Source organism: Barbus barbus (genome assembly GCF_936440315.1).
Source record: "Barbus barbus genome assembly, chromosome: 30".
Classification (NCBI taxonomy): domain Eukaryota; kingdom Metazoa; phylum Chordata; class Actinopteri; order Cypriniformes; family Cyprinidae; genus Barbus; species Barbus barbus.
The window spans coordinates 6,970,313-6,998,060 of NC_136758.1; the positions used below are offsets into that span (position 1 = coordinate 6,970,313).

The following is a 27,748-nucleotide window of genomic DNA, read 5'->3' on the forward strand; positions in this document are numbered from 1 at the left end:
GGATGTGTTTTTTTATTCTTTTCTATAACCCATCTGACTCCCTTTCATTTGTCTCTTAGTACTACATCAAATTGTGACTTGCAACTGCAGAAACATTTACATGCATTGAGCGAGAACCATCAGTTCGTGAAAATAACATAGTAATTAATAGTCCTGCTTCACATCTCAGCATGGCAGCCTTGCTAAAGAAAAAAATTCTAATAGTCTTTTTAATCAAATGCTCTGTGTGCATGGCAAGTAAAGAAAAAGAGGAGAAACAAAAGTCGAGGAGGTGTTAATACAACAATCTGCTCTGATGCAGCTAGGCTTTGTGATGAAAGAACAAAGATGTGATGGATATGTCGGTCTAGCGTCGGTGTGCGTGTACTAAAATGATTTAATTATTGTTCGGCAGACATTTGACAGCCAGCCGTAACAGTGAGTCATACCTCTAGCAGGCAAACATTCATATCAGTGAGCTGAAAGCTAAGCTAAGATAAAAGATGCCCAATCTGTCACTGCACATGGGGAAAAAGCTTAATGACCATCATGAAGGTTCGCAGGCTCTGCGGCACAAATGCTAACCCTTGTAAACACTGCATGGAGAATGTGCTGAAACATGAGTCACCAAGAATCAGGCTCTGAAATATTGTTTCCAGTAAGATCCTCCAAGGTTCAGTCACACATTTCATGCACACCATATGATCGATTAAATGTATTCTTTTGTAATCATAAATAAAAATATAATATCTTGCCACATGTTGTGAGTCCTGAGAACATTGCATTAAAAGGCTGTTTCCCTCCAAAAGCTCCAGATTAACTGTGTTACATTCATTTCTAGAAGAATGCTTTTTTAATGTAAAAATTTTGCTTTTTACATTAAAATATATATGTAGGTGAGAAATGCTTTTAATTGTGTATGCACCAATGCACTATTATTACTGGTTACTTACTGTTATTAAATGAAAGTGATTAAATATCGTATTAATAATGTATATGAAGAGTTTGGTTCTAAAAACGAGATAAATGCCATAAAAAAAAAAAGTTTCCGGTATCTGGTTGGTATTGAAAAGTACATTTAAAATTTTACGCAAAATTCAACATGTGCCGTGTTATTCTGTCATGTTTTCTCACTATCTTTCCAAACCGTTACAAACTCCAGTCTCCCTTCTCTGCAGAATGCCATACATCCGCTCAACCAATCACAGCGCACCATTCCACACATTGTAGACAGTAATGATGGTGCTTTGAATACACCCCGCATCCTAGTTTTCCTCATCTACTTTGTACTTTGTGATCAACAAACAAACAAACAAAAATTAGGGCTGCTGCACGATAAATCGCATGTGATTGTCATGCGCATCTCGTCAGTAAAGCCGGTTCTGTGATTAGCGGTAAATCTCCATCACGTGCCTTCAGATGGAGCAGCATTTAATACACAGAGCCGTAGATCACTGACAAGCTACGCGATTGCGTTCATAATCTCAGATGAATTGCATTCTATTTTGAATGCGATATTGCGTAGCTTGTCAGAGTAAGTGTTTTTATTAATGTTTTTGTTAATATAGCGTATAGCACTAGTCAACTAATTGAATGTAAAATGGCAAAAATGAATGCACTTTTGGAAGTTGAATGTAAGAGAAATGTCATTTTTGAATTTCTGTGGTCTAATGTGATATGGTTTTTCATGTTCTTGTTCATGATTCAATTTTATTTTATTGTTGTAATTAATTTATAGCATTAACAAGATGACCTGTTGAATTCATTTTGGGAGCGATTATATCAGTTAAAGAAATTACGGTATTTAACTGTAAATTTAAGTTACAACCGTAAAGCCTAAAACATTGCTACCGTATTTTTTACGGGATAATTCTGGTAACCACAGCTGCCAGTTTTTTACCTTAAATTTTACGGAATTTTTTTTACAGTGCATGTTTATTGTTTATAAGCACAATTAATATACTTTATTTATTCAAAAGGAAAGCTCAGGGCTCCAATTATATCAACAGGAAATATTTGAACTCACTTGTATACTCTCTCTCAAACAACAAGAATGATTACCAACAGAATGAGAATTGAATGATTCCTTCAGAAACACATTGCCTATGAAGGTCACAGAAAGACAGTTGGAGACTTGGTTTCAGACTCCATTTCCTCTATCTTTGTTGTGTAACAAGAAGTAGGCCACGCAGCATGCTAAGTTCATGCATTTTTTAAAATAGCTCACATTTCTCAACATAAAATGTGAAAATGCAAACCAAGGAACAAGAGGCCTATTTCACATCTACATCAACACAGACAAACGTTTGAAGGGTTATTAGCTAGTTAGCTAATTATAAACAGTTTACATTGCGCATCAAGTAATTCATGCACCAGCCACTGAAATGAATTATTAACAATATTTCTTTGAGTCACTTTGGCCTTGATTAAATATGAAAGTTGTTCATTCAACAGAGAGAGGATATTGATGTGAAGGTGAATGGGGGGCCGTAGGGTAAACATATTGAATGTGAAGGGTACACAGTCTGGAAATCTGAGTGATTATGAGGTCTGTGTGTATGTTTGTTATATCAAAACATCACAGCTCATATTGCACACTTTAGACAGATACAACTAAGCCGGTCTGAAATGTGTTCTCTCAAAACAGGAAGACAGTGAGTACTGTGACTCATACAGGACACGCTGTGCTTTTCTCAATAGCATTAAGCACAATATTAAAAAAAGAGCATAGACTTTCTTTGTCCTGATTCTGAGAATCTGCCTAATGGGACCAGACAAAAGAGGAAAATTAAGATTCTTTGCATTTCTTTTTTTTATCCCCACGTTGCTGACGTCCTTACACTTGCACTGCAAAGCGGTCTATGTTTGATGGTTGGAGTCTGCTGTTATAAAAGAGGCAGATAATGAATCTGATATTGGACTAGACTGATAATGGTAATACAGACTAGGCTTAAAAGACACTGACCTGTTTGTCTTCCTGATAACGTCATCATGATTTTTTTTTTCATACCTGCATTTTCCTATCCTTTCAATCGCATATCAGTTCTCTCCTTCCTTCCTCTGACCTTTTAATTCTGTCCATACCTTTTTAACATCTGTTTCCCCTTCCTTGTTTCAAGTCTTATTTGACCATTCCTGTTATGCACTAACTTCTACAATGCAGATCTGGCTATTTTTCTCATTTTCTCAATCAGTCAAAAGAACTAAGATATAACTATCAAGCTAATCTGTCCAGAACAACTCATTCATGCCTACTCAATCAATCTGCTTTAGATCTGATTAAGCAAACTGCAAGTCACTACATTTGGTCGTATCAAAAGTACTACAATTTCAGAAAAAGCATGTTCTTCTTATCCTGCCAATCACAGTAGAAGGGTTTATTAACTGCACATTTATTTCTCTTCATTTCTGTTATGTATTAAAAATCATATTACCTTCATTAATTAAGTAGTCCAAGGGGAATTTAGATCTTAAGTCTCAAACCTGAGCCCTTGATCATGCACAGCGAGTCAATCTGTTTACCCTCATCTCACTGAATTATATGAACCGATTATATGAAAATTTGAATTTCACTTTCAATGTTCCTATCAAAGAATCAGTCATCAGCCCTGAACATGAGATTTCCACACAGGCCTCCAGAAATGGATTGAGAAAGTTAGGTTAGCGCACCTCATGTTAGTTGGGGAAGTCCAAGCCAATGTGTTTGATCTACAGGGAAAGGCGTAAAGTTAATGCCCTTGAATTACACTGGACTCTCCCTTAGGACAACAGACGAAATGGGGGGCATCTATTTAGGAGCTCAATGAACTGTTCAGACCCACACTTGATTGGCTGAGGCAAGGCCTTGGCATCATTTGTCTCTGTCAGATTATTCCACAACGCCTGAGGGGTAAAAGCATGCAATGAAATAACTGGTTCATTTTCTTTGACTATTTTTTGGGGACGTTTTGGGGCTGCTGCATTAGAGGAGGAGACAAATCAAAGAGGACAAGCCAGTGAGGAAGACAAAGTGAGCTGATACACCAAAGCTCTTATTGCTAAAAGATGGTATGTGTTCCTGTAAGACAAAAATAAAAGCCAGCGCACATACAGTGCCCTCCATAAGTATTGGAACAGTAAAGACAAAATTGCTCTGCTGGCTGTGGAGTCAAGACATTTGCAAATATGATTAAAAGATGAATATGAGACAAAACTACAGAATGTCACATTTTATTATTAGCCGTTTCAACACATACATGTTTTACCAAATAAAAAGAACAGCACTTTTAGAGTTCATCCCACTCATTGATGTGAGCATAAGTATTGGAACAGTTGAACATAAGGCAGACATAAAAGATTAAAAGCTATTATTTAGTTGCATTATTATTTAGTTTGCCCTTGCGCACAATCACAGCAGTGAGTCTGTGACCCATAGACATCATCAGACTCTTGGTCTCATCCTTTGAAATACTTTTCCCAGCCTTTAATGCAGCCAATTCCAATTGTTGCTTGCTTTGGGGAGTTTTTGCCTTTACTCTTCTCTTCAGCTGGTGAAATTCATGTTCAATCAGATTTAAATCTGGAGATTGACTTGGGCAATCTAAGACTTTCCATTTCTTTGCCCTTATAAATTCCTTGACTGAACTGGCAGGGTGTTTTGGGTCATTGTTCAGATGCAATATGAAGCACTCCCCAATGAATCTGGTGGCATTTTCTTGAATATTGGTAGGCAAGATGGTTTTGTACCCTTCCAAATTCATTCTGCTACTGTCATCATACATTAAGTCATCAGTAAAGTTGAGAGGGCCTGTTCCAGAGACAGCCATGCATGCCCATGCCATGACACCACCTCCACCATGCTTTAAAGAGGAGGCTGTATGCTTGGGATCATTTGCAGTTCTCCCTTTTTTCTCCCCATTTTTGCTCTCCCATCACTTATATAAAGGTTCACCTTTGTCTCATCGGTCCATAAACACAGTTCCAAAACTCTTCTGGCTCACTATTTTTATATTTCTATTTTTGGTGCTGGTCAGAGGTTTGCATCTTGCTGTGTAGCATCTGTAATTCTGTGTCAAAGTCTCCTGAGGACAGTAGATTGTCAGAGCATCACCCCAGCTTTCTGGAAGTTGTTGGTGATTTTACAGACACGTCTTTTAGGGTTCATTTTCACAGATTTTATGATTTGTCTGTCATCAATTACATTTGTTTTGTCAGCCGATCAGGTCGTTGTTGGTTTCTGGTGTCGCTGGTGGTTTCCAAACTCTTGATTTCTCCATGCCCTTTGTTTTTGCTATAGCTCTAATTGACTTCCTCTTTTCTTTTAGCATCCAAATTGCTTGCTTTTCTCACAAAGTCAGCTCCCTCATCTTCATCCTGGTTTGTGTGTGTCATCATCGAATGCAAGATTCAGAATACAGAAGTAATGGATATAACTCATACGACACATTCCCTGCTTTTATTATCTGAAGAATTAATGCAACAGGACTCTGTCTTGACTCCACAGCCAACAGAGCAGTTTTGGCTTTACTGTTCCAATACTTTTGGAGGGCACTGTATGTTAGAATCGCCACCTCTTGCTCACAGTGTATCTGTTTGATGACCTCTACCTGTTTGCAACTGTGTAGGCCATAAGGCCATAAACATACTCTACGCCAATGTTTCCCAACACTTTTCCTGGAGGGACACCAAGGCTACACATTTTCGGACTCTTCCTAATTTTATTAGGTACACACTAAAAAGTACTGGGTAAAAATTGGACAGAACATGCTGGATTGTTTTCAACCAACAGTTGGGTTAAACGTTTAACCCAACCTTCTGGGCAGTATCTCAACCGCTCGGTCTAAACAACCCAATCGCTGGGTTTGTCCATATTTTACCCAGTGCTGGGTTGCATTTAACCCAGCATTTTTTAGAGTATAGCTCATTAGTAGAGACTCCAAGACCTGAAATTAATGGGCCAGATAAGTGAAACATTAAAAATGTGTACTGTTGGGATACCTCTAAAAACATGGTTGGGAAACACTGCTTTGTGCAATCCTGTAAATTCAGACACAAATGTACTGTTGTAATGCATTGCAAGTTTGAGATTACATTGTACATTCTTGCATTCCTGTTGCAATTTCAAACCTCAGTTGTTGAATTATCCAGATTATTAACTATTATTTTCACAGTGTGTAGCTTTAACTAACTTGCTCAGCAAGATTTGCTTTGAACTTTTGCTCATCAGTGAGAGTGACTGACCAGAAAGAGAAAACTTAAAGGGGTCATGAACTGAGAAACCAAAAGTCTGATGGACTTTTGATCTTTGATCCACTGATCTTTTGACATATAAGAAGTCATCATACTATAAAAACAGCCTGTAATTTTCAGAACTCAAAATTTTCTTGTTAGTCTAAAAACAGCTTTTATTGAATCTTAATTATTGAATTATCTTTTGTTCACTTCATTTTACCGCAGATTCGTTTACAAACAAGGCACAATTCGATGCGGGATTTAAAAAAAGATTGAAATTAAAATACGATGCTGTGCCGACAGTCGTTTTTATTGTTATTAACAATTTTTATTACATGGTCAGTATTGCTTTGTCTGTTAAATAGATTGTTTTATATGTACTGAGTTTTTATATGTTATTAACCTAAATCACAGCAGCGTCCTTCTGTGAAGAACGTAGACTGTGAAACATACACAAGCCAGTCATAGCAGTGGGCATTTACTTCAGAGTTAACAATCTGCCACAACTATCCAGACAGAGCGTGCTAAAGAGGGGGTCAAAAACAGGAAAGAAAATAGCCTATTACTTGAAAATTATGATGTTTTTTGATGTAAAAATCTTGATAGCATTATAATTGGACCTCAGAGAACAGTACAAAAAAAAAAAAAAGGATGCGGTTCATGACCACTTTAAAACGCTGATAATGCAATGCATACTTGTGTTATCAATTCTGACATATTGTTTTTAAGTCCACAGACAATATTCGTCTGATTCACGAACAAATCGTTCAGACTAGCTTTGGGAACTGGATCAACTGGTTAATTGAAATAATCAGACAAAAATGACTGATTTGTTCACCAGTGCAGACCGATACCTCTCTAAAGAAAGCCTAAAATCAAGATATTCACCATTTTTTTTGTAACATTTTTGTAATTACTTTGATCTCAAATAATTTCACAAATAATTTCACAATGGGACTGAGCTACTTAACTGAGATAATGTAACTAAATATTGACTAATTAGTTTTGGTGAATTGGTCAGTAACATATTTTAAATCAAGGGTGCCAGACTCCTGGTAGGCTGCTATCATGCAGAGATTAGCTTCAACTCTAATTAGACACACCTGAACCAGCTAATAAAGGTTTTCAGGATTACCAAAAAAAAAAGACATTTCCTTGGTTTAAAAATGCATGAATAAAGAATGTCTGATATCAGCTGATGTAAAGAAGTGGTTCTCAAACCTCTCCCTCATCTATAACACCTGATTCAACTCATCAGCTCATTAGTGGAGACTGCAAGACTTGAAGTGGGTGTGTCAGATATCGGGAGACATACAAATGCGCAGTGCTGGGGGTACTTCATGGAGAGGTTTGAGAATTACTGATGTAAGGGAAGGAAGAGGCAATGTCCTGCTGAGAGTAGCTCCAACCGGACCAACACGCTTGTCTGGAAGTTTCTAGTGATCCTGAAGTCCTTGATTAGTTGGTGAAGTATAGTTAATTAGGGCTAGCGGCCCTCCAGACACACAACGGCAAATCAAAAGAAATTCTAATTTCTACTACAGACAACATTGGTGGCTGTGCAACTGGTGAGTCTTCTAATAACTTTTACCTCAGAATTTCACTTCTAGAGGTTAGCTAGGAAGCTAAAACTTTTTTTTTAGCTTTTATTGTCAAAATTCTAAAGTTTATCGGATATGTGGCCTGGCAGGTATTGGATGTTCCGTGGCTGCTTCATTGTACTTTATTTTTAAATCATGTTACCCTATCTTTTCAATGTTTTTATGACTCCCTTCTGCAGACGTCTTTTTCTTTGTTCCCTTGGTATGCCTACTGTTGAATTGTAGCCTGGCCATCTGAACATCTGTTTCAACTAGGTCTTTTTTTTTGGTGGAAGCATGGCTGACAAGTAACAAACAATGTCAAACCCTGAGGCTACACATTCACAGGATATAGCACGTCTCACATGGCAGTCCCATGTTTCAGACCAGGTCAAGAAAGGCCATGCAGGATGTATCACAAAGGCCAGTGTCTTTATATCAAAGGATGCCCGAGAAATAGGGGAGGCAAGCCTGTCTGCTTCATTACATCTCGGAGACATAAAGCCCCTTTGATTCCTTGGTGGCCTCATTCCTTGATGCTACCCTAGTGCTTGGCAAAGCTGGACAGTCACATTACTGTACAAACTGCTGCCTTTCAAAGATGATTGAGAACGAGACTCCAGAGATTAAAGCAAACAGGCTTGGAGACTTCAGAGATGGCTGGGAGAGTAGATTTATGACACTCTGGCAGTGTGGCATTATTGTTTGCTTGAACCTATTGATAAGACCTGATTTTAGAAGAACAGTCAGATTCAAATGTAAACTAAACAGTTCATTCAATAATGATGATAATGTCTTTATTTGCTCACCTTCATTCCAAATGGTTTTCTTTTTGTCAAAGGGAGAATTTTTGAAGAATGTACGTCAATTTTTTTCATGTAACTACAATTAAAGGAGACTGAAGCTTTCAAGCTAAAAAGGATGCAGAAACACCATTATAGGTTGACTTTTTTTCTTCTGAACAGATGAAGTTGTTTTGTGTGATCAACAGACCAAAATGTGAGTTATTATTCAATGATAATCTTTCAACTGAGTGAGCTGAAACATTGAATCATTCAGACCTAATGAACCGAAAAAGAGACCGGTAACCATATTCATTTGAAAAGAGTAGAATATTCTTAAAAAAAAAATCAGATAGAAAATTATACAGTGAAATTATGTGAGGTTGAAAATGTTGTACTATATCTGTAGCAACTACAGCTGGAGGGAAAAAAAATGGTCCTTTTGGTCTGACAACCGATGTACGTATCACACAAACATTTTATTTTCTTTCACAAGATGAAATGAAACCAGTCCATAAAACGCCAAGTGTGGTAACTTTAAACATTTTATGATGTACTATCTTTCTATCAAAGGAAATATATGTAAGTGCCACCTGCACAGCCTGACCTTTATCTTGAAAAACAAAAAAACAAAAAAATCATTCAATTCAGGTCCTCTGGAAATCTTTAATACATGTGAGCTCAGCAACAATCTGCTCTGACAATGGTAGACTTTCTAAATGTCTCTATGAAGAACCTGGGGAAAAAGAGCTTAATAAATGCAGACTCTTACAAACAATTTGTACTCTTTGAAATAAGAAAAAAAAAAAAAATTGTAAATGCCTACAGGGCAGGAACAGTGGGACAGGATGAGTGGTGCTGGAGATGGGACAACAACAGAGGAGCAGAGTGATGTTTATTTGTATTTTTTACGGTTCATTTTTATCTTACTAGCCAACAGTGGTGAGCAGTGACTTTTAACTTATCGTATTGTTATCGTATGCTGAGTGATAAAATTAAGACCCCCCTTCCATCAGCTTTTAGGCCGCACTCAAAGAGGGATCACAGATGACAAATAACAAACACCCTGGCAGTTGTCGATTTTACAAGTATCCATATTTCCTACACTGTAAAGAAAAACAAAATTAAAATTGAGCCAACTTAAAATTTTAAAGCAACCAGCTTTTATATTTTTGACTTCTCTCAACTTATTTTTGTAGGAGATTCTCAACTTGTTGTTGTATAAACTTAAAACAACAAGTTTAGAACTCAAAAATCTGCTGAAGCTGGTTGCCTTAAAATTTTAAGTTGTGTTTTTTTTTTTTTTTTTTTTTCCTTATTTATAAATCTATAAGTCTTCTATCGGTCTATATGTCTCTCCATCTGGTAAAGTTTTATTTTATTAATTTATTTTTTATTATTATTCTCAGTGAACATGAGTTAAAACTCCCACCCAGGTGACACTACTCCAATAACAGGCCTTGCAAAATACCCAAAATAATAATATCTTTAAAATATTGCCACATGGCAAACAACAATAAAATCAGAGAACGATCTTAACTGTAAGCGACACGAGCATACGCAACTCCTCATTACCAACTCACTGATGGGCCTCCCTCAAATTGCCAACTCTCATTGAAAATGAATGATTTCTAATCACTTTGTTTCAAATTGATGTCAGTGCGAACGACCCTAAGTGTCATGACTTCAATTACCAATTTAGCAACAATCCGCAGTCCCCAATGGCATGTAATTTGTTTATAAATTTGCACATCATTTTTTTTCCCAAGCTTTTCTTTACTATTTATGCTCCGTACCTAAAGCAAAGCTCAGTCCAAGATCATCTGCTACTGCTGATTTATACAAACAGTTAGGCCAAGCCAGTGGGCTAAACATTTATTACTGTGACATTTTAATGGCTGGTAAATGAAAGGAAAATATCACAAATACTTTCCTGGCTTTTAAAATTTGATTTGTGTACAACAATTGATCTCGCATTGCATTGGTCTTTGAGGCAAAACAGCAGTCTGCCTGAAAATAAAACTACGTTTGCACAATAGACAGCAAGAACAATGTGAAGTTGGTAACGTTCTGCAGCCAAAGTGTATGAAATTGTGTATGTTGAGTTATGGCTGTGAATCACTTTGTATAAAATCATTCAAAAGTTTAAAATCATTATTTATTTTTTTGTGCCAAACACCCTTGAAGCAGCATCTGAAGCTGCTTTATATATATATATATATATTTTTTTTTTTTTACTTTAGGATCTCTTAACTAGTTGCTTATTAGCATGCATATTGCTAGAATATTAGCCATTTATTAGTAGTAATTAAGAATCAGAAACTTTAAGCAAATATTAATGCCTTATTCTACATGACCTTATTCTACATCCCTAATCCTACCCAATACCTAAACTTAACAACTACCTTACTAACTATTAATAAGCAGCAAAATAGGAATTTATTGAGGGAAAAGTCGTAGTTAATAGTGAGTAAGTGTTCCCTATTCTAAAGTGTTAGCATATTTTTTTTTTTTTTTCCAACAACTGTCAGACCTGCCAATAGTAGATGACAACTGAGACCATTTTGAGACCATTTACCAGCCATAATATTTATCACCCATGAAACAGTATTTTACTTTATTTGTATTTTACTCGTATTTGTTACTTGACAATTGTTCATTTTGGATGCAGGGCCTAATTGTTAATGTTTGTGAATGCAGCAAAAAGTTGTCGAATGACGGAAGACACAGTAGTCACCGCAATAGATTATATTCTAATCGATCAATCAATCAATCACAAAAAAACTGCAGCTCTTATTTACTTACTTTTCGGGGTTGGACATTGCCTCTCTAGGGCTGAACTTGCCTACCCCTGCCCTAAACTGGGTAGTTACTTACTTTTCCTGTGTTCTTGGCTAGAATTAGCTACAGAATTAGCCTAACTTTATTGCTACTCTCACATTGCCAGATTTTTGCCTCTGACAAGATTGAGTTATTTATGACCCCTTCAAATCTAAATCTAATTTGGTTTATAGACCACTACATTGAGACATGCAAGAAGAAAGGGAATAATTTCTAAATGGTATATTTAAGTGTGAACTGACTAATGTTTTCAGACACTTAAAGTGATGTTTTTGCTGTTAATTTACTTGGGAACACTTTAGAATAGGGAACACATTCACTATTAATTCAGAGTTTTCCCTTAGTAAACTCCTAATTTGCTGCTTCTAAATGTTTAATAAGATAGTTAAGTTTATGTCTTGGGATAGATTAAAGATCTAAAATATGGTTGTGCAGATAATAAGATAGTTAAGTTTATGTCTTGGGATAGATTAAAGATCTAAAATATGGTTGTGCAGATAATATGTGCTTTATCCGTACTAATAAACAGCCAATATGCCAGAATGTTCAAGCTAATAAACAACTAGGTAATAGTGAGAATAGGTCCTTAAAATAAAATGTTACCATTTACTCATCCTCAGGTCATCCAAAATGTAGGTGGCTTGTATTCTTCGGTAGAACAGTAAAGAAGATTTTTAGGAAAACTGTTGACCTTGGTGGTTCATGCAGAATTCATGATTCTGCAGGTTTGTGATTGCCGGTTTTTGGTGCATTCACGACTGTCTGGAGCGCAAACTTCCTCCATTGCATAATGACGTGCAATGGCACATTCTCACCCATTGATGATGCTGTTTGTTTACAGCGGAGAGTGAGGACTGTGTGCAAAACTTCACCAGCAGCACCAACATCTAAAGCTCACAACATTAAAGTTTCAGTGACTGAGAACTGAGAACCAAAAACTGAGAGAGTTGAAGGAAGCAGAAGCAGTGGCATCCAGGATAAGCACAGGTAAGTACAATTTTGACAAATAATAACACACACACATCCTCACTCTCTGTTGTAAACAAACAGTGTCAGCTCAGGTGTGTTCTTGGTCATCTCTCTCAGCGCTTGGTCAGAGTATTCAGGTTCAAACAAGTTGGGTTGTGTACAAAATTCCTCATTTACATCAGAATCATCAGTCATTGTAACTTATGTTGGTGCATTTGCCCATACAGTGAATTAAAGATGATAAAGTTGTAAATAATGTTCAATTCGTGTTCTTGTTCGATTTTTGATTCGCTTTGCTTCATAAGACCTCACTTTATCATCAGGAGCCACGGGTATTAATTTGGTTTTACCTGTATTTTTATTTTATTTTTTATATTTATTATTATTATTATTAGACTCTCAAAAGCAGGCAGCTAGAGATGTGCAGTGTATGAATTGCCCAAAACAATGGTTTCACCTAACAATCCTCTACTACGTAATGCATTTTAAAATATTTGTAATTACATATTTGTAATGAAGGTGCAATTTTAATGATTATATCAATATTAAATATTATATACAATTATAATCTAATGTTTTACACATGCTTTAGTATATTTATTGAACACAGCGAAGTATGTTCTTTAAATCATGCCAAAATATTATTAAAACAAACTTTAAAGTAAAGCTCTTCAACACTACTACGAAGTGCACTTTTTTTTAACTTGCAGTACATTCAATACAATTAAGTGCACTTGTTTTTCAGAAGGGACCTGATCTTGATTATCATCACTAATGATTGTCATCATCTTCAGGACATCATCACTGTTTTGATAGATCTAGATTTTCTTAAGTCAACAAATCAATATGATTCTCTTTAAACATATCTTGACAAGCTGTCCCCTGAGAAAGACTGAAGATTCCTCCTTTGAGCCCTTGAGCAGACATCCCTCAGCACACCATAGTCTGACTAGAGAAGCATTAAGCGTCATCCCCACTGGACTTTTCCTGGGATTCACATTCTCGCCTCTCGCCCGCTCACGGCACAGCTCATTTCACTCACTCAGTCTCGTGGGCCTGAATGATTGATGGTTGGGGGAAAGGCTTGGCACACCTCCATGGTCCATCCCAGGCTGTAAAGCAGCAAGCTTCACCATGTTAGACCCTGACAGCTGCACAGCTTAATGGGGAAGGATATAGACTGGGGAACATGAGGCTGCTAGTCCAAGCCCCTATGGGTCCCGGTTGCTATAATAAATGAGTGAATGGATGCAGCCTGTTTTCTTGAATGGCTGATGACAAAATAAACACGCGTTGAGGGAAATTGAGTTGTTTGTGCACATGGGCCCCCAGTATATGAGGAAATCAATATTCATGTTGTCATCTTTTAGAATTTCACTTGCATGATTAAAAGAGGGACCACATGTTGGCGAGGCAGTAATAACTGATAATCTGAGACGTTTTGACACTTTTTAAATGATCAATTCACTAAGATGAAATAAACTACTGTAATAACACTCATAATATTAGACATTTTAGGCGCATGGAACTAAATGGACACATGGGATAAAAATAATATCAACATGCATAAAATCAGTATCAAACAAAAAATTCACAACCGATTTGAATTGTGTTCTGGCTATTTTAAATGATTTTTTATTATTATAAATGTTAAAACGATCTGATATAAATGTGGCTTGCTTGGTGGTTTTGCTTGTTGTTTGCAAACACTTTCTTTTTTATAATAACATAATATTAACATAAATCATTAATAATCAGTGTTTTACTGTTAAAATAGCATTTCTTTTTTCGGTGACAATTTTAAGATCTCCTCTTAACTAGTTGCATATTAGCATGCATATTACTAGAATATTAGCCATTTATTAGTAGTAATTCAGCACATATTAATGCCTTATTCTACATCCCTAATCCTACCCAATACCTAAACTCAACAACTACCTTACTAACTATTAATAAGCAGCAAATTAGGAGTTTATTGAGGGAAAAGTCGTAGTTAATAGTGAGTAAGTGTTCCCTATTCTAAAGTGTTACCCTTTTTTCTTACTATAAAAGACTGTTAAGCTAAAAGAGAAAGAGACTTACGCAGCAAAGCAAAAAGGGCAGAACTCAAAGCAAAAAACAAAAAAAATCACACACAAAAAACAAGAAACATTTTAATTAATGTTTCAAATTAATGTTTCATCAAGTAAAATAGCAAAAAAATGGTCTTATGCAGTACACATAATATTTAACAAATAAATAAATAACCTTGCAGCAAAACGATAAATAAAATAAGATGCGTGACCAGTAATGGTTCTAACCTTTAAACTAAATTTGCTATTAACTGGCTTACTTCTCAGTGCATTCAAACAAGTTAATTAGAGAAGCATCTTATATAAGTGATCGTAAAATGAAACGACGCAGGGACACTTTCTCTGAAGTCATCTGACTCACAGTGAGAGATGATGGGAAATTGAACACCTTCACTTTGCACTCACAGTAAGGCACTGCAGAGACCGTTCACTATGCTGTTTCGCAAGAAAAAAGGAGAGGATAACTCAAAGAATATAAATGGACCTCATCAAACCTCTGCAGAACTCTGTTCAGCCTGCTAGACACATTTTTATGATAGTGGTGTAATCAAAATCAGGTTTGCCGGAGGGAGCAAAAAGCAGATGACTCAGACAGCAACAAACAGGGAGTGAGTTAACGTTTTATGATTGGATGATCTACACCTCTGCATTGTCTTGAGTCTGAGGTGATGGCAGCGCTCATTGTAGCTCTGCTGGGATAAGGCGCTTTTGAACGTAAATAGTTTGTCGCCGAATGCTTGCACCATGAGTGGATGTATCTGTTTTCATTTGCAAATCAAGCATTACATGCTCATATTTTGAATAAACAACTGCAATAACATTTAGCCACATACTGTAACTCAGGAAAGATGCCCTGTTATATTCTAGGTGACCCAAACATCCAACAGGCTTACATTACCTTTTGAAAATGTGGGATTATTATTATTAGTTACATATTAATATCTCATATTTGCTATTGCTAACACCTTTGTTTTGGAATGTTATATTGAAGTTAAAATAGTTTTAATTTGATTATATTCTAAAAAAAAATGTCCAAAAAAATGTGATGGTGTAGATCATCCAATCATAATATATACAGTGTGTACACAGACATGCCAAACATTAACAACCACTCAGATCACGGTAACACTTTAGAATAGGGAACACTTATTCACTAACTACAACTTTTCCCTCAATAAACTCCTAATTTGCTGCTTATTAATAGTTAGTAAGGTAGTTGTTAAGTTTAGGTATTGGGTAGGATTAAGGATGTAGAATAAGGCATTAATATGTGCTTAATTACTACTGATAAATGGCTAATATTCTAGTAATATGCATGCTAATAAGCAACTAGTTAAGAGACTTTAAAATAAAGTGTTACCCAGATCACTTTAGCAACTAAATTGAATTATTTCTGCTAATAAATCACCCACAACTTAGAACAGTGCTTTTTGCAACCACTCACATTTTCTTTAGAAAATATAAAAATATGTTGGCCTTATATTGTCTTATGTTAGTTCCAGATCATTTAATAAAGCTGATATGCCAAAAACAAAGTAAAAAGGGTCATGTTTAGAACTCTTTTGATTACAATTACTTCATTTCATTAAAGGGACATTTCAAGCCTTATCAAGCACATCTCTCTTGCGCACACACACACACACACACACACACAATCCTCAGCTTTGCAAATCAGTACGTCAAGTGAGCACATTTAAGGGTGGCAGGTAATTCGAGCTCTAGTGGCAGGTGCTTCAGGAAGGTAAGCCACGCTGTAAAACATGTCAATCTGCTAATATCTATTATGGCAAGCGGGGGTGGATTAGAGCTAGAGAGAACAGGGCATTTAGCAGCAAGAACAGAGGAACATGGCGTGCCTCAGGACGAGTACAGCCTGTCTAACGGAGTGACCCCCGGAGGGATTTGTTTGGGCAGACGCAAAAAACTGGGCTACTGAACTACACAACCCTGAAACAATTAGAGATCTGTCTGCCTCTGAATTTGCATGACAAGCAGCGTTCTGTTCCCTGCGGTCAGACATGAGCAATTTCCCTGCCAGTTATTGAATCAGGAAGCACAGAGCAGAAAAAAGAGCAAATAAAAAAAAAAAAGGAGCAAGAGGCAAAATTCAAGTTGCTGCCGTTGATCTAAAAAGCATGAATGCTCTATAGTAAATGTTGTAGTTCAAAAGAGGAAGTGGCATGAGGCAGTTGCTCTCCTTACATAGGTTCAGTGTTAGAAAAAAATACATTCAGTACACTCATACAGATATTTGCAGCGAGGCAAATGCATTGCTTCTAGGCATCAAACGCATATACAAAAATGTTCTACTTTTGATTGAAAGGATTACAACACTATTTACAAAACAATTAATGTATAATGTAACTAGTTTTGTACTTTGCCAATAACTCGAAAATCACAGACGCGTTTGCATTGCAATATTCTGCCATGAAATCATTTGCAGTATTTTATATTCAAAGTTAATGACTTTATGAGGTTTTATGGAAATTAAACAGACTGCAGTCTCATTTTGAGTTCTGCCCACTAAAAATCAAAAACCAATAAACCGTTTTTTTCTTTTGATATTAATCTTGAAGATTAAAAAAAAACTAAACAAAAAAAACATAACCTGTCACTTGGTCAAGGACTAGTTATATACTATCTGTTAAAATTGTGGATGGTTTTTAATACTGGGAAATATAATACTGTTTTCAACATTGCTAGTAAAAAGAACATTTTCTTGAACACCAAATTAGCTTATTAGAATGGTTTCTTAAGGATTATTCATGCGACGTTGAAGCCTAAAGTAATGGCTGCTGAAAATGGAGCTTTGTCGTTACATGAATAAACTGTATTTAAAACGCATTTTAGTAATATTTCACAATATTACGTTTTTTTCTTTTTTTTATCAAATAAATGCAGCTTTGGTGAGCATATATGAGACTTCTTTCAAAAAACATTAAAAACAAATGTGTATATGGCAGCAGAAAGCACTAAAGTAAAAACTGCAGAAAAGGAAAAAAAAAAAAAAACTAAGCAAACCATTTACTTTGAGAAACCAAGATGTGAAACACTCACGTATGGTGCAGTTGGTGGTGAAGCGGGGGTCATAGGTCGCTGTTTCCATGTCACCGGGCTGGTTGTAGCTGGAAGAAATCCTGAAGGGTTTGCTCCGAGCCCCCAAGCTGAGGTGTACCACCGCCCAACTGAAAAGGAGAGAGAGAACCAGCAGGATGAGCACCAGAACCAAGCACCAGGGCCGATGCAGTGCCCGCAGTGGGCTGTAGGAGGTCAGGGTGGCCCCTGGGAGACCGTCCCCAGTTTGGGTCAGTTCAGCAGTCTCTGGAGATCTGACAGAGGGAGACGTCTGGCCGTCTGACACCAAACCAGCTCCCTCTGCCACTTTAGGGTCATCCTCTGCTGCCGTATCGCACATCCCCTACACTTCCAGATATCCACTCTGCTTGTGGAAGCTCTGTCGGTCGAAATGTATGTGTATGCGTTTGTGTGTATGGATGCTGTCTCCACTGGATGGATGCTCTGTGGGTTTGAGCGTTTTTAACCAAACTACCTCTCATAAGGAAGTCAATGACCTAGCTAATTTTATTAAGCAAATTGCTTAGATTTCAATTTGCTAGTGGCTAGTGACCAATGACTTCAGTCTCCTCCCTCTCTCTCCTCCCTCTCCTGTGCTTGTCTTTCTCTCAGACCTCTAACCTGCCTGTTGTGTTGTTGTTTCGCATTTCACTGCGGGATTTACATCGTCTGATTCACTTCAACAACAGAAGTCCAGATCCATGACTAAGTGGGTGGTGATCCTCTAAACACGTAGACATCTAGCAATCATAGGGAAATGAAGACAGGCAGCTCTCTGACAGAAATAAAGCACTCGGATACACTTGAGTAAAGATTGTTCTTCCACATTTCAGTTTGAAGCGATTCAGTGTTTGTATGACTGATTTCAGATTATTAAAGTCAATGTGAATTGCTGTTTGAAATCCATTTTACATCTGAAATGTGAAACAAGATATCTATCAAGAAAAAACTACTGAGTGTGAGTTGTGCTTTAAATAACGCGTAAAAGAACAATCAACCAACAGTGTTATAAATTGAATATAGAGTGGCAAGAAAAAGTATGTGAACCCATGATCTTTACTTTTTTTTTTTCGAGTATCTGGACTTTTTCAGAATATATATATATATATATACGGGGAAAATGATGTTATTCCCAGGGTTGTTGTCCTGCAATAAAATCAAACCTACGCCCATGTCTAATTGTGAAAAAAGTGAGAGGAGAATTGAGCTTGTCATCAAAAGCCCTGGTTTTCATCATTGCTAATGTTGTTTTGTAGATCTAGAATAATGCATATTAATGTGCACAAATGCATAATATCTTATCATTAGGGTTGCATTTGGAAAATGATTTCAATGCTTTCAGCAGTCAACCTTAACTTGCTTACGAAAACTGAAAAACACACGCGTGCACAAACACAGCTGACTTACTGTAACAAACACTGTTCTGTTATAGATGTGCTTTTTATCTAATAAACTAGTCTTGAACTCCAAGGAATAATGAGTTGCACACATGTCATTTGCATAATTTCAAATTCAGCACTATTTTAGGCTAAATTGCCTTCTCTGCATGGGCAGAAGGCATACAGTCATATCTACATATTAATTCCATTGGACAGTGTTGTCATTAGATGTGTGGTAGTAAAGGCATACATGCTCATGGCATTTTGAATATAATTTTGGTGCCTTCATTGCTGCTTTACAGCAGCTCTTCACTGATATACTATAGTTTCTGTCTCCTGGTGCACTATTATAGTCAATGTTGCATAGAAAATAACATTTTCTAGCTGAGTAAATTCTGAAGTAGAGTAGAGTAAAACGCACTAAATGCATGTTAGAATCAAAGATACAAGTTCAGAGTCAAATACTAATAATATTCAGCAAAAACATTATAACACATCTATTCTATAACAAGACAACAAAAGACAATGTCTCAACAGTGTTCTTTACTACCACAATTTTACTTTAAAAATGCATTGTGCATGCTTTTTAGCTAATATTTTTCACAACTCATTAACAGAAGAAGAGCATGTTACGGTTCACTTAATGTTTTTGTTTTGTTCTGTTTTCAAGCTGCCAAAGCACATTTTACATGTATAAACCTATGTGATAATGAATTGTAAGACAATTAATAATGCTTACAAAGACAAACAGTATGCAGCAAGGGGTGCACTGTGGTATCAATATTTCCCAACAACAAAATTAAGCGTAGTATAATTATGGGAACACATCCAAAAAGAGATAATTAGAAAATGCTGCCAAACACGGAAACTGCATGCCCTTAGTGTCTCAACAAAAAGTTTATTCAGTATTGAATGAATTAACTGTTTTATTTTTAAAAGGTGTTTTTATTTACCCACATGTACAAGGGATTTATAAGACCAAAATGCAATAAAATCAATTATAAAGCAACCCCTCTTGCTAACAAACTGTGAAAGCAAATGGAAAGATCTGTTGATGGCAGACTTATAAGCTGATATAGCTGAAGTGAAAGGAAGGAAAAAGAGGCATTTATTTTTGCCATTTTCAAACATCATAAACAAATCATGCATAGTTTTTTTTTTTTTTTTTTTTGGTTCAAATATTGCAGCTGTAAAATGGTATTGGAACAATATATATCACTGAAAAAACAAAAAAGAAAGAAAAAAAAAGGATTAACCTGAAAATGGTTACACTGTCAACACAATATAATATATATCTTCTCAGATAATATTTTAAGAACTTTGGTTTCAGTGCAATGACAATATAAAAGCTAATGAATACATTTTGCATAAGCTTACTATCATTCATTCATTCATTCAGTAAATGGGTTGTTAAACCTAAAATATACCACTACCTTTATATTTGCATGAATCAGAATTTAATGCCCATTTTTATTAATTTATTTGAGATGTAAAACACCTGATACATGTGCAGTCAGTACCTCAGTGGGTCACTACTGCAAAATAACCAGTGACAGGCTAATCGGGAGTCCCTGATTGTCCCGTGTAATAAAATAATCTAAAATCAATATTTCATGTGTATTTATTTATTTGGTAAGTAGCCGTGTAATAAGCAGGATAAAGTCAGGCGATCATTAATAAACGTCTACGCCTCATGTCGGGGTCCTGACACAATTATACACTGCATTCACATAATGCTGGCCCTCATATGCTACTCAGGAAGTGTATTGGTTATCACCTCCTGCAAAATTAGCAAGCACCCCAATTATTGCATTCATTTCCTGTGCTAATGAATTCTGAAGATTATTATTATGGAAAACAGGGTGAGATAAAGCAGTAAAACACCTTCTTGATCGCTTCTCCTCCAATGCTGTGATAAGCATCTGGGTATCGCAGTAGCACCTCAATTTAACATTTTGATCTAATTAATCAAATGTCCCGTGGGACATCCCCTAACTCCAAATAAAAATCACTCATGCAAGAGTTATTAACATGACTAATAAGTGGCGCCACTGATAACATTTTTCATTATTATTAGCATTATAACTCATAAAGCAACATCATACCAACCGACAAGCTCTGGAATGCTCTGACCTTTGAGCGTCTTTTCATGTGGACACGCGCCCATTACAAGATCAAGTTTAATATATGGGCGGCGAGCAACTCTTGCAGGTCAATTTATCATGTGTTCCTCATTAACGATCTTTAATTAGATTTTTCTGTTTTGGCCCAATGCTTTGTTACGATTAAACCTCAGCGACTTTTGAGGTCACAAAGGCCATCTATAAAATATGTTTTGTTTGCTGTGGGTGTTTGTTTGTGTTGGTGCAGCTGTTGCTATTGGCTACGTGATATATTAACATGTTTAAAGATGCAGCTATTCTGCAGTAGAGCGAAATGGTGGGTTGAAGTGGAATGGAAATGTGCATAATTTTTTTTCTATGAAAACAATCTTTTCAAGAGACAGAACATTAAATTATGTGAAATTAGGAGAACAAACACTTATGAGGTATTTATAAAAAAATAAATAAAAAAAATACTGGATCATCTTTACATATAATAAAAAAGCTGTCAAAATATACATCAAAATGCTATAAATTTAGTCAAGTCCAGTCAAGTCACCTTTATTTATATAGCGCTTTTAACAATACAGATTGTGTCAAAGCACTTAACAGTATCAAATTGGAGGATAGAGTGTCAGTAATATATAAAAATAAGATTAAACACTCAATTTTCTATTAATTTAGCATAATTAAAATGCATATGCTGTATAGAAAAGAAAAGAAAAGAAGCCATCGGTGCATTATGGAGTTTTAAACACAGTTTGAAATGGGCATTTTATTTACCAAATGTCAAAAAAAAAAAAAAAAAAAAAAAAATATTGTGAACCAGTTCATTTTTTTTTTTACTTATTTCAAAAAGTGAAACTTTCATACATTCTAGAATCATTACATGTAAAGTAAAACATTTCAAAAAGTTTTTTTTTTTTTTGATGATTAGAGTTTACAGCTCATGAAAGTCAAAAATCCAGTATCTCAAAATATTAGAATATTTACATTTGAGTTTCATTAAATGACCATTCCTACAGTATACATTATGGGTATCTCTTGTTCTTTGAAACCACAATAATGGGGATGACTGCTGACTTGGCAATGGTCCAGGAGACAATCATTGATGCCCTCCACAAAGAGGGTAAGTCACAGAAGGGTCATTACTGAAAGGGGTGGCTGTTCACAGAGTGCTGTATCAAAGCATGTTAAATGCAAAGTTGACTGGACGGAATAAATTGGGAAGGAAAAGGTACACATGCAACAGGGATGACCACAAGCTTGAGAATACTGTCAAGCAAAGCCAAATCAAACACTTGGGAGAGCTTCACAAGTAGTGGACTGAAGCTGGAGTCAGTGCATCAAGAGCCACCACACTCAGACGTCTTCAGGAAAAGGGCTACAAGAAGCATCTTACCTGGGCTAAGGAGAAAAAGAACTGGACTGTACTTTTGTCCTTTCAAAAGTAAATTTTGCATTTCATTTGGAAATCAAGGTCTAGAGGAAAACTAGAGAGACACAGAATCCAAGCAGCTTGAAGTCCAGCGTAAAGTGGTTTGCTGACCATGATATTACTGTGCTTGTCTAGCCAGCCAACATGCCTGACCTGAACTCCATATGGAATCTATGGGATATTTTCAAGAGAAAGATGAGAAACAGTCGATCCAACAATCCAGACGAGCTGAAGGCTCAATAGTGCCTCAGCAGTGCCACGGGCTGATCGCTTCCATGCCACACCTCACTGATGCTGGAGTTTGTGACAAGTATTGAGTGCATAAATGAACATACTTTAAAGAACTTGAACTTTTCTGTTTTGCAAATCCTTTTTTGATTGATCTTAGGGAATATTCTAATATTTTGAGGAACTGGATTTTTTAAATTTCATTAGCTCTGATCATCAAAATTAACTTTTGAAATGTTTTACTTTGCATGTAATGAATCCAGAATATATGAACATTTCACTTTTTGAAATAAGTTACGGTTACACTTTATTTTGATAGTCCACTTTAGACATTCTACTAACTATAAGTAACTTTGTAACTACATGTCAACTAATTGTCATTAATTTGCAACTACATGTCTATTAACTCTCAGTAGGGTAGGTTTAGGGTTAGTAGAATAAGTTGACATATACTTGCAAAGTTTCTAATAGTCAGTATGTTGTATGTTGTGGACCCATCAAAATAAAGTGTTAGAAGATATTAAGCAGGCAGTCTACTAATACTCTAATGACTGCTAGTTGACATATAGTTGCAAAGTTACTTACTGTTAGTAGAATGTCTAAAGTCGACTATCGAAATAAAGTGTTACCTAAGTTACAAAAAATAACTTTTTCAAGATATTCTATTTATTTTATTTTTTTTGATACGCCTGTATGTACAGTGTGTATGTATGAATGAATGAATTGGACATTTTGATTACCCAAGCAAACATGATTGACAATGTGCAGTTATATGCGTGTGTGTATGCATGTATGTTTACTTTTTTTTATTATTATTGTTATTATTATTATTATTATTATTATTATTATTATTATTACTACTACTACTACAATGAACAATTATCCTATGTTAGAATGCTGTTCATTGACTTCAGCATTCAACACAATAATCCCACAACAGCTCATAAATAAACTAAACCTGCTGGGCCTTAACAATTCCCTGTGTAATTGGATCCTGGACTTTCTAACCAGAAGACCTCAGTTAGTCCATGTCGGCCACAACACCTCGAGCACTACAACACTGAGCACAGGGGCCCCACAAGGCTGTGTGGTCAGCCCGCTGCTCTTCACACTGCTGACCCACGACTGCACTGCCAAGTTCAGCTCCAACCACATCATCAAGTTTGCTGATGACACAACAGTGGTAGGTCTCATCAGCAACAACGATGAAACGCACTACAGAGAGGAAGTGGCACAGCTGGCTGAATGGTGTGGCACTAACAATCTGTCCCTCAATGTGGACAAGACAAAGGAGGTTGTGATGGACTTCAGAAGAAACTCCGTTGACCGCCCCCCACTGACCATCGACAGCTCGACTGTGGAGAGAGTCAGCAGCACTAAATTCCTGGGGGTGCACATCACAGAGGATCTCACCTGGACCACCAACACCATGTCACTCTCCAAAAAGGCACAATAGTGCCTACACTTTCTCCGCCGGCTGAAAAGAGCAAGTCTCCCTCCACCCATCCTCACCACATTCTACAGAGGCACCATTGAGAGTGTGCTGACCAGCTGCATCACTGTCTGGTACGGGAACTGCAGTGCTGCTGACCGCAAGACCCTCCAGTGGACAGTGAACACAGCTGCAAAGATCATCGGTGCCCCTCTCCCCTCCATCCTGGACATTTTCCTTACACGATGCTCCAGCAAAACCAACAGCATCGTGAAGGACTCCACCCATCCCTCCCACAGTCTCTTCCAGCTCCTACCATCAGGCAGACGGTACCAGAGCATCAGAGCCCGCTCCGCCAGACTGCTCAACAGTTTTTACCCCCAGGCTGTGAGAGCCCTGAACTCAAATCACCCCGCCCCCCTCTGAAACCCCATGCAAACCCCTACCTGCTGAAACACAATCCCACAAAAGACTCAGCAATATGTGTATGTTTACATGCTCAGGCACTACAAATCATCCTGCTCTGTTCCCCAACCAGCTGCTTGACTCAAAATGTCTCTTATTGCACATGTACAGTATTTGGGAAGCATTCGTAGTTTGTATTTTTTATCTTCTATTTTTTTAGTTTGTATAGGGTAAATTATTATATATATATATATATATATATATATATATATATATATATATATATATATATATATATAATATAGTATACTTATAGTTAAATCTGTTAGTTGGGTATAGGTTTATAGTGTTTTTTTACTTCATTGTTGTATGTCTGTATTTATGTAGCACCGTGGTGCTGCGAGGCACGACATTTCGTTCCATTGTATGTCCCAACATGTAGCGGAATGACAATAAAGCTCAACTTGAACTTGAACTTGAATTATTAATAAATGCTAATGAAAAACATTTTCAAATAAAGAAAACACTCCATCCTATCATGACACATCAAACTGCTGGCCGACTGCACAGCCAAAGCATTATACAGAAGAACAAAACACCATTTGCATGCTAATGTTGAGGATGAGCGGCATGAAACCCAAGGCAACGGATCCACAGAATCATGGCAGATAGATGAGATCAATATAGGAGGAGGCAAACCAGCAGCTCTGGTGTTCAGAAAATCTCACCACCCATTTAAGTGGCATTGATTTTGACTGTCAAATCGCATGGTGCATAACAAGCTGGCAGAGATGGACTGCACAAACTGTTGATTAGATCCAACACTTTGACAAGGTGGGCCAAATAAATGCTACTTCCTCAAATGGAATGGAACATATTTGAATACCATCAAGAGGAAGAACTTTATTTTTTCCCCGGTCTTGGCAAATGTAGGGCAGTTATGCTGGGTTACTTGAGATAGTATGCAGTCGTGTGGATCAAATGTGTGTCACATTAAGATTCCAATGTCTGTGCTGCTGTAAGAAGCTCAAGAGCCCAACTGTGAAAATGTCTCAGGCCACCAATCTATTAACAATTCTCCAGACCACAGACGTGCCGTTTCCCTTGGTTTTCTTAATATGACATCAACTGGAGTAAAAAAATAAAATAAAATCTGTGTATTCATAAGGGTGAGCAACCGTAACATTGTGGCAGGGATCAGCTGGGCTAATTAGTTTGTGAAATCACTCGCTATCAATTCAACAGGAAAAGGAACACTTATATTCTCTTATATTTGTTTAAGTCCAGACACTATTTAGCAGAATAATGTACCTTGGGAAAATGTTTGCGAATACATAATGCACTGGTTATAATTCCCTGCGGGATAAAATTAACAACCGTGTACTTCCATCTCTGGCTCATGTCTCCTGATCTAAGGCAAATTACCACAAGACACGAAAAGACCTTGCTGGCATTCAGCATTACCACTGCACATTTATAGTGACTGATGAAAAAGAAGAACAAAGAAAACAAAACAGAGCAAAGTGAGAGAGAATAAAAAACCAAAAAACAAGGAAATAAAAAAGCACTAATAAAATAACATGTTTACCACCAGTTGGCATTTCCTTTGAAGAATGATGTTTGCCTGGTAATTTAATAGTACTGAAGGAGGAAGAGTTGGAACAGACTTCATTTATAATTTGACACGATCTTCCAAAAAGTCTGTTTTCATTAAAAAAAAAAAAAAAAAAAAGGATTGATTTGCCAAATTCACTGAATAGTAAAGGCAACAAAACAAAAGGATGCCTATCTATCTATCTATCTATCTATCTATCTATCTATCTATCTATCTATCTATCTATCTATCTATCTATCTATCTATCTATCTATCTATCTATCTATCTATCTATCTATCTATCTATCTATCTATCTATCTATCTATCTCTTCTAGGGATGCTGCAATGCTTCCCAAGCCGTTGAAAATCTATAGAAATATTTGATGATTCAAATCGGTTGAGATGTTAATTTAATTGCGATACAGTTGGGGGTGGAAGTTTTTATGAATGTATCTCTGAGGGGAAATTCAAATTCTTTAGAACAGCATAGATTGCCTCTGTATACATCTTTTTTCCTGAGCAACTAATGAGTGCCGCCATGATGGATTCTAACTTTCGTTAGGATGCTGTCGTGTCCTGGACTCAGAAATTCCTAGTAAATTTCACAATTACAAAGAAACAGTAAGTAATACATTGCTAAACATGAAATTTTGAAGTAGAAAACCTGAAAAAGTATCCATCCATCCATTCGTCCATGTTTGCATCTCTTGGTCTAGTAGAAAGTATGAACAATAAACCTGAATTAGCCTAACATGTTCACAGCCCCGGAAAATGGATAAAATCAAGTCCAGTCCCTCATTATTTCCAGCCGAATATGAAGTTTCAGTTGGGAATGCATCACATTGTATAAGTTAAGTACAAACCCGATTCCAAAAAAGTTGGGACACTGTACAAATTACGAATAAAAAAGGAATGCAATAATTTACAAATCTCATAAACTTATATTTTATTCACAATAGAATATAGATAACATATCAAATGTTGAAAGTGAGACATTTTGAAATGTCATGCCAAATATTGGCTCATTTTGGATTTCATGAGAGCTACACATTCCAAAAAAGTTGGGACAGGTAGCAATAAGAGGCCGGAAAAGTTAAATGTACATATAAGGATCAGCTGGAGGACCAATTTGCAACTTATTAGGTCAATTGGCAACATGATTGGGTATAAAAAGAGCCTCTCAGAGTGGCAGTGTCTCTCAGAAGTAAAGATGGCAAGAGGATCACACTTCCCCCAATGCTGCAGCGAAAAATAGTGGAGCAATATCAGAAATTAGTTTCTCAGAGAAAAATTGCAAAGAGTTTGAAGTTATAATCATCTACAGTGCATGATATCATCCAAAGATTCAGAGAATCTGGAACAATCTCTGTGTGTAAGGGTCAAGGCCGGAAAACCATACTGGATGCCCGTGATCTTCGGGCCCTTAGACGGCACTGCATCACATACAGGAATGCTACTGTAATGGAAATCACAACATGGGCTCAGGAATACTTCCAGAAAACATTGTCACTGAACACAATCCACCGTGCCATTCGCCGTTGCCGGCTAAAACTCTATAGGTCAAAAAAGAAGCCATATCTAAACATGATCCAGAAGCGCAGGCGTTTTCTCTGGGACAAGGCTTATTTAAAATGGACTGTGGCAAAGTGGAAAACTGTTCT

At 36.6% G+C, this 27,748-nt stretch overlaps 1 protein-coding gene across 1 annotated transcript in view; it reads right to left on the reverse strand.

Annotated features, from left to right (window-relative positions):
- The window catches only part of LOC306850160 (ALK tyrosine kinase receptor), a gene marked incomplete at both ends in the record, with an annotated part of 456,170 nt that overhangs the window by 60,022 nt on the left and 368,400 nt on the right, over positions 1-27,748 (reverse strand). Inside the window, one exon of the mRNA XM_079385625.1 lies at positions 17,491-17,618. Within this exon, the coding sequence (XP_079241751.1) occupies positions 17,491-17,618 (128 nt within the window). The remainder of the gene's footprint in view (positions 1-17,490; positions 17,619-27,748) is intronic.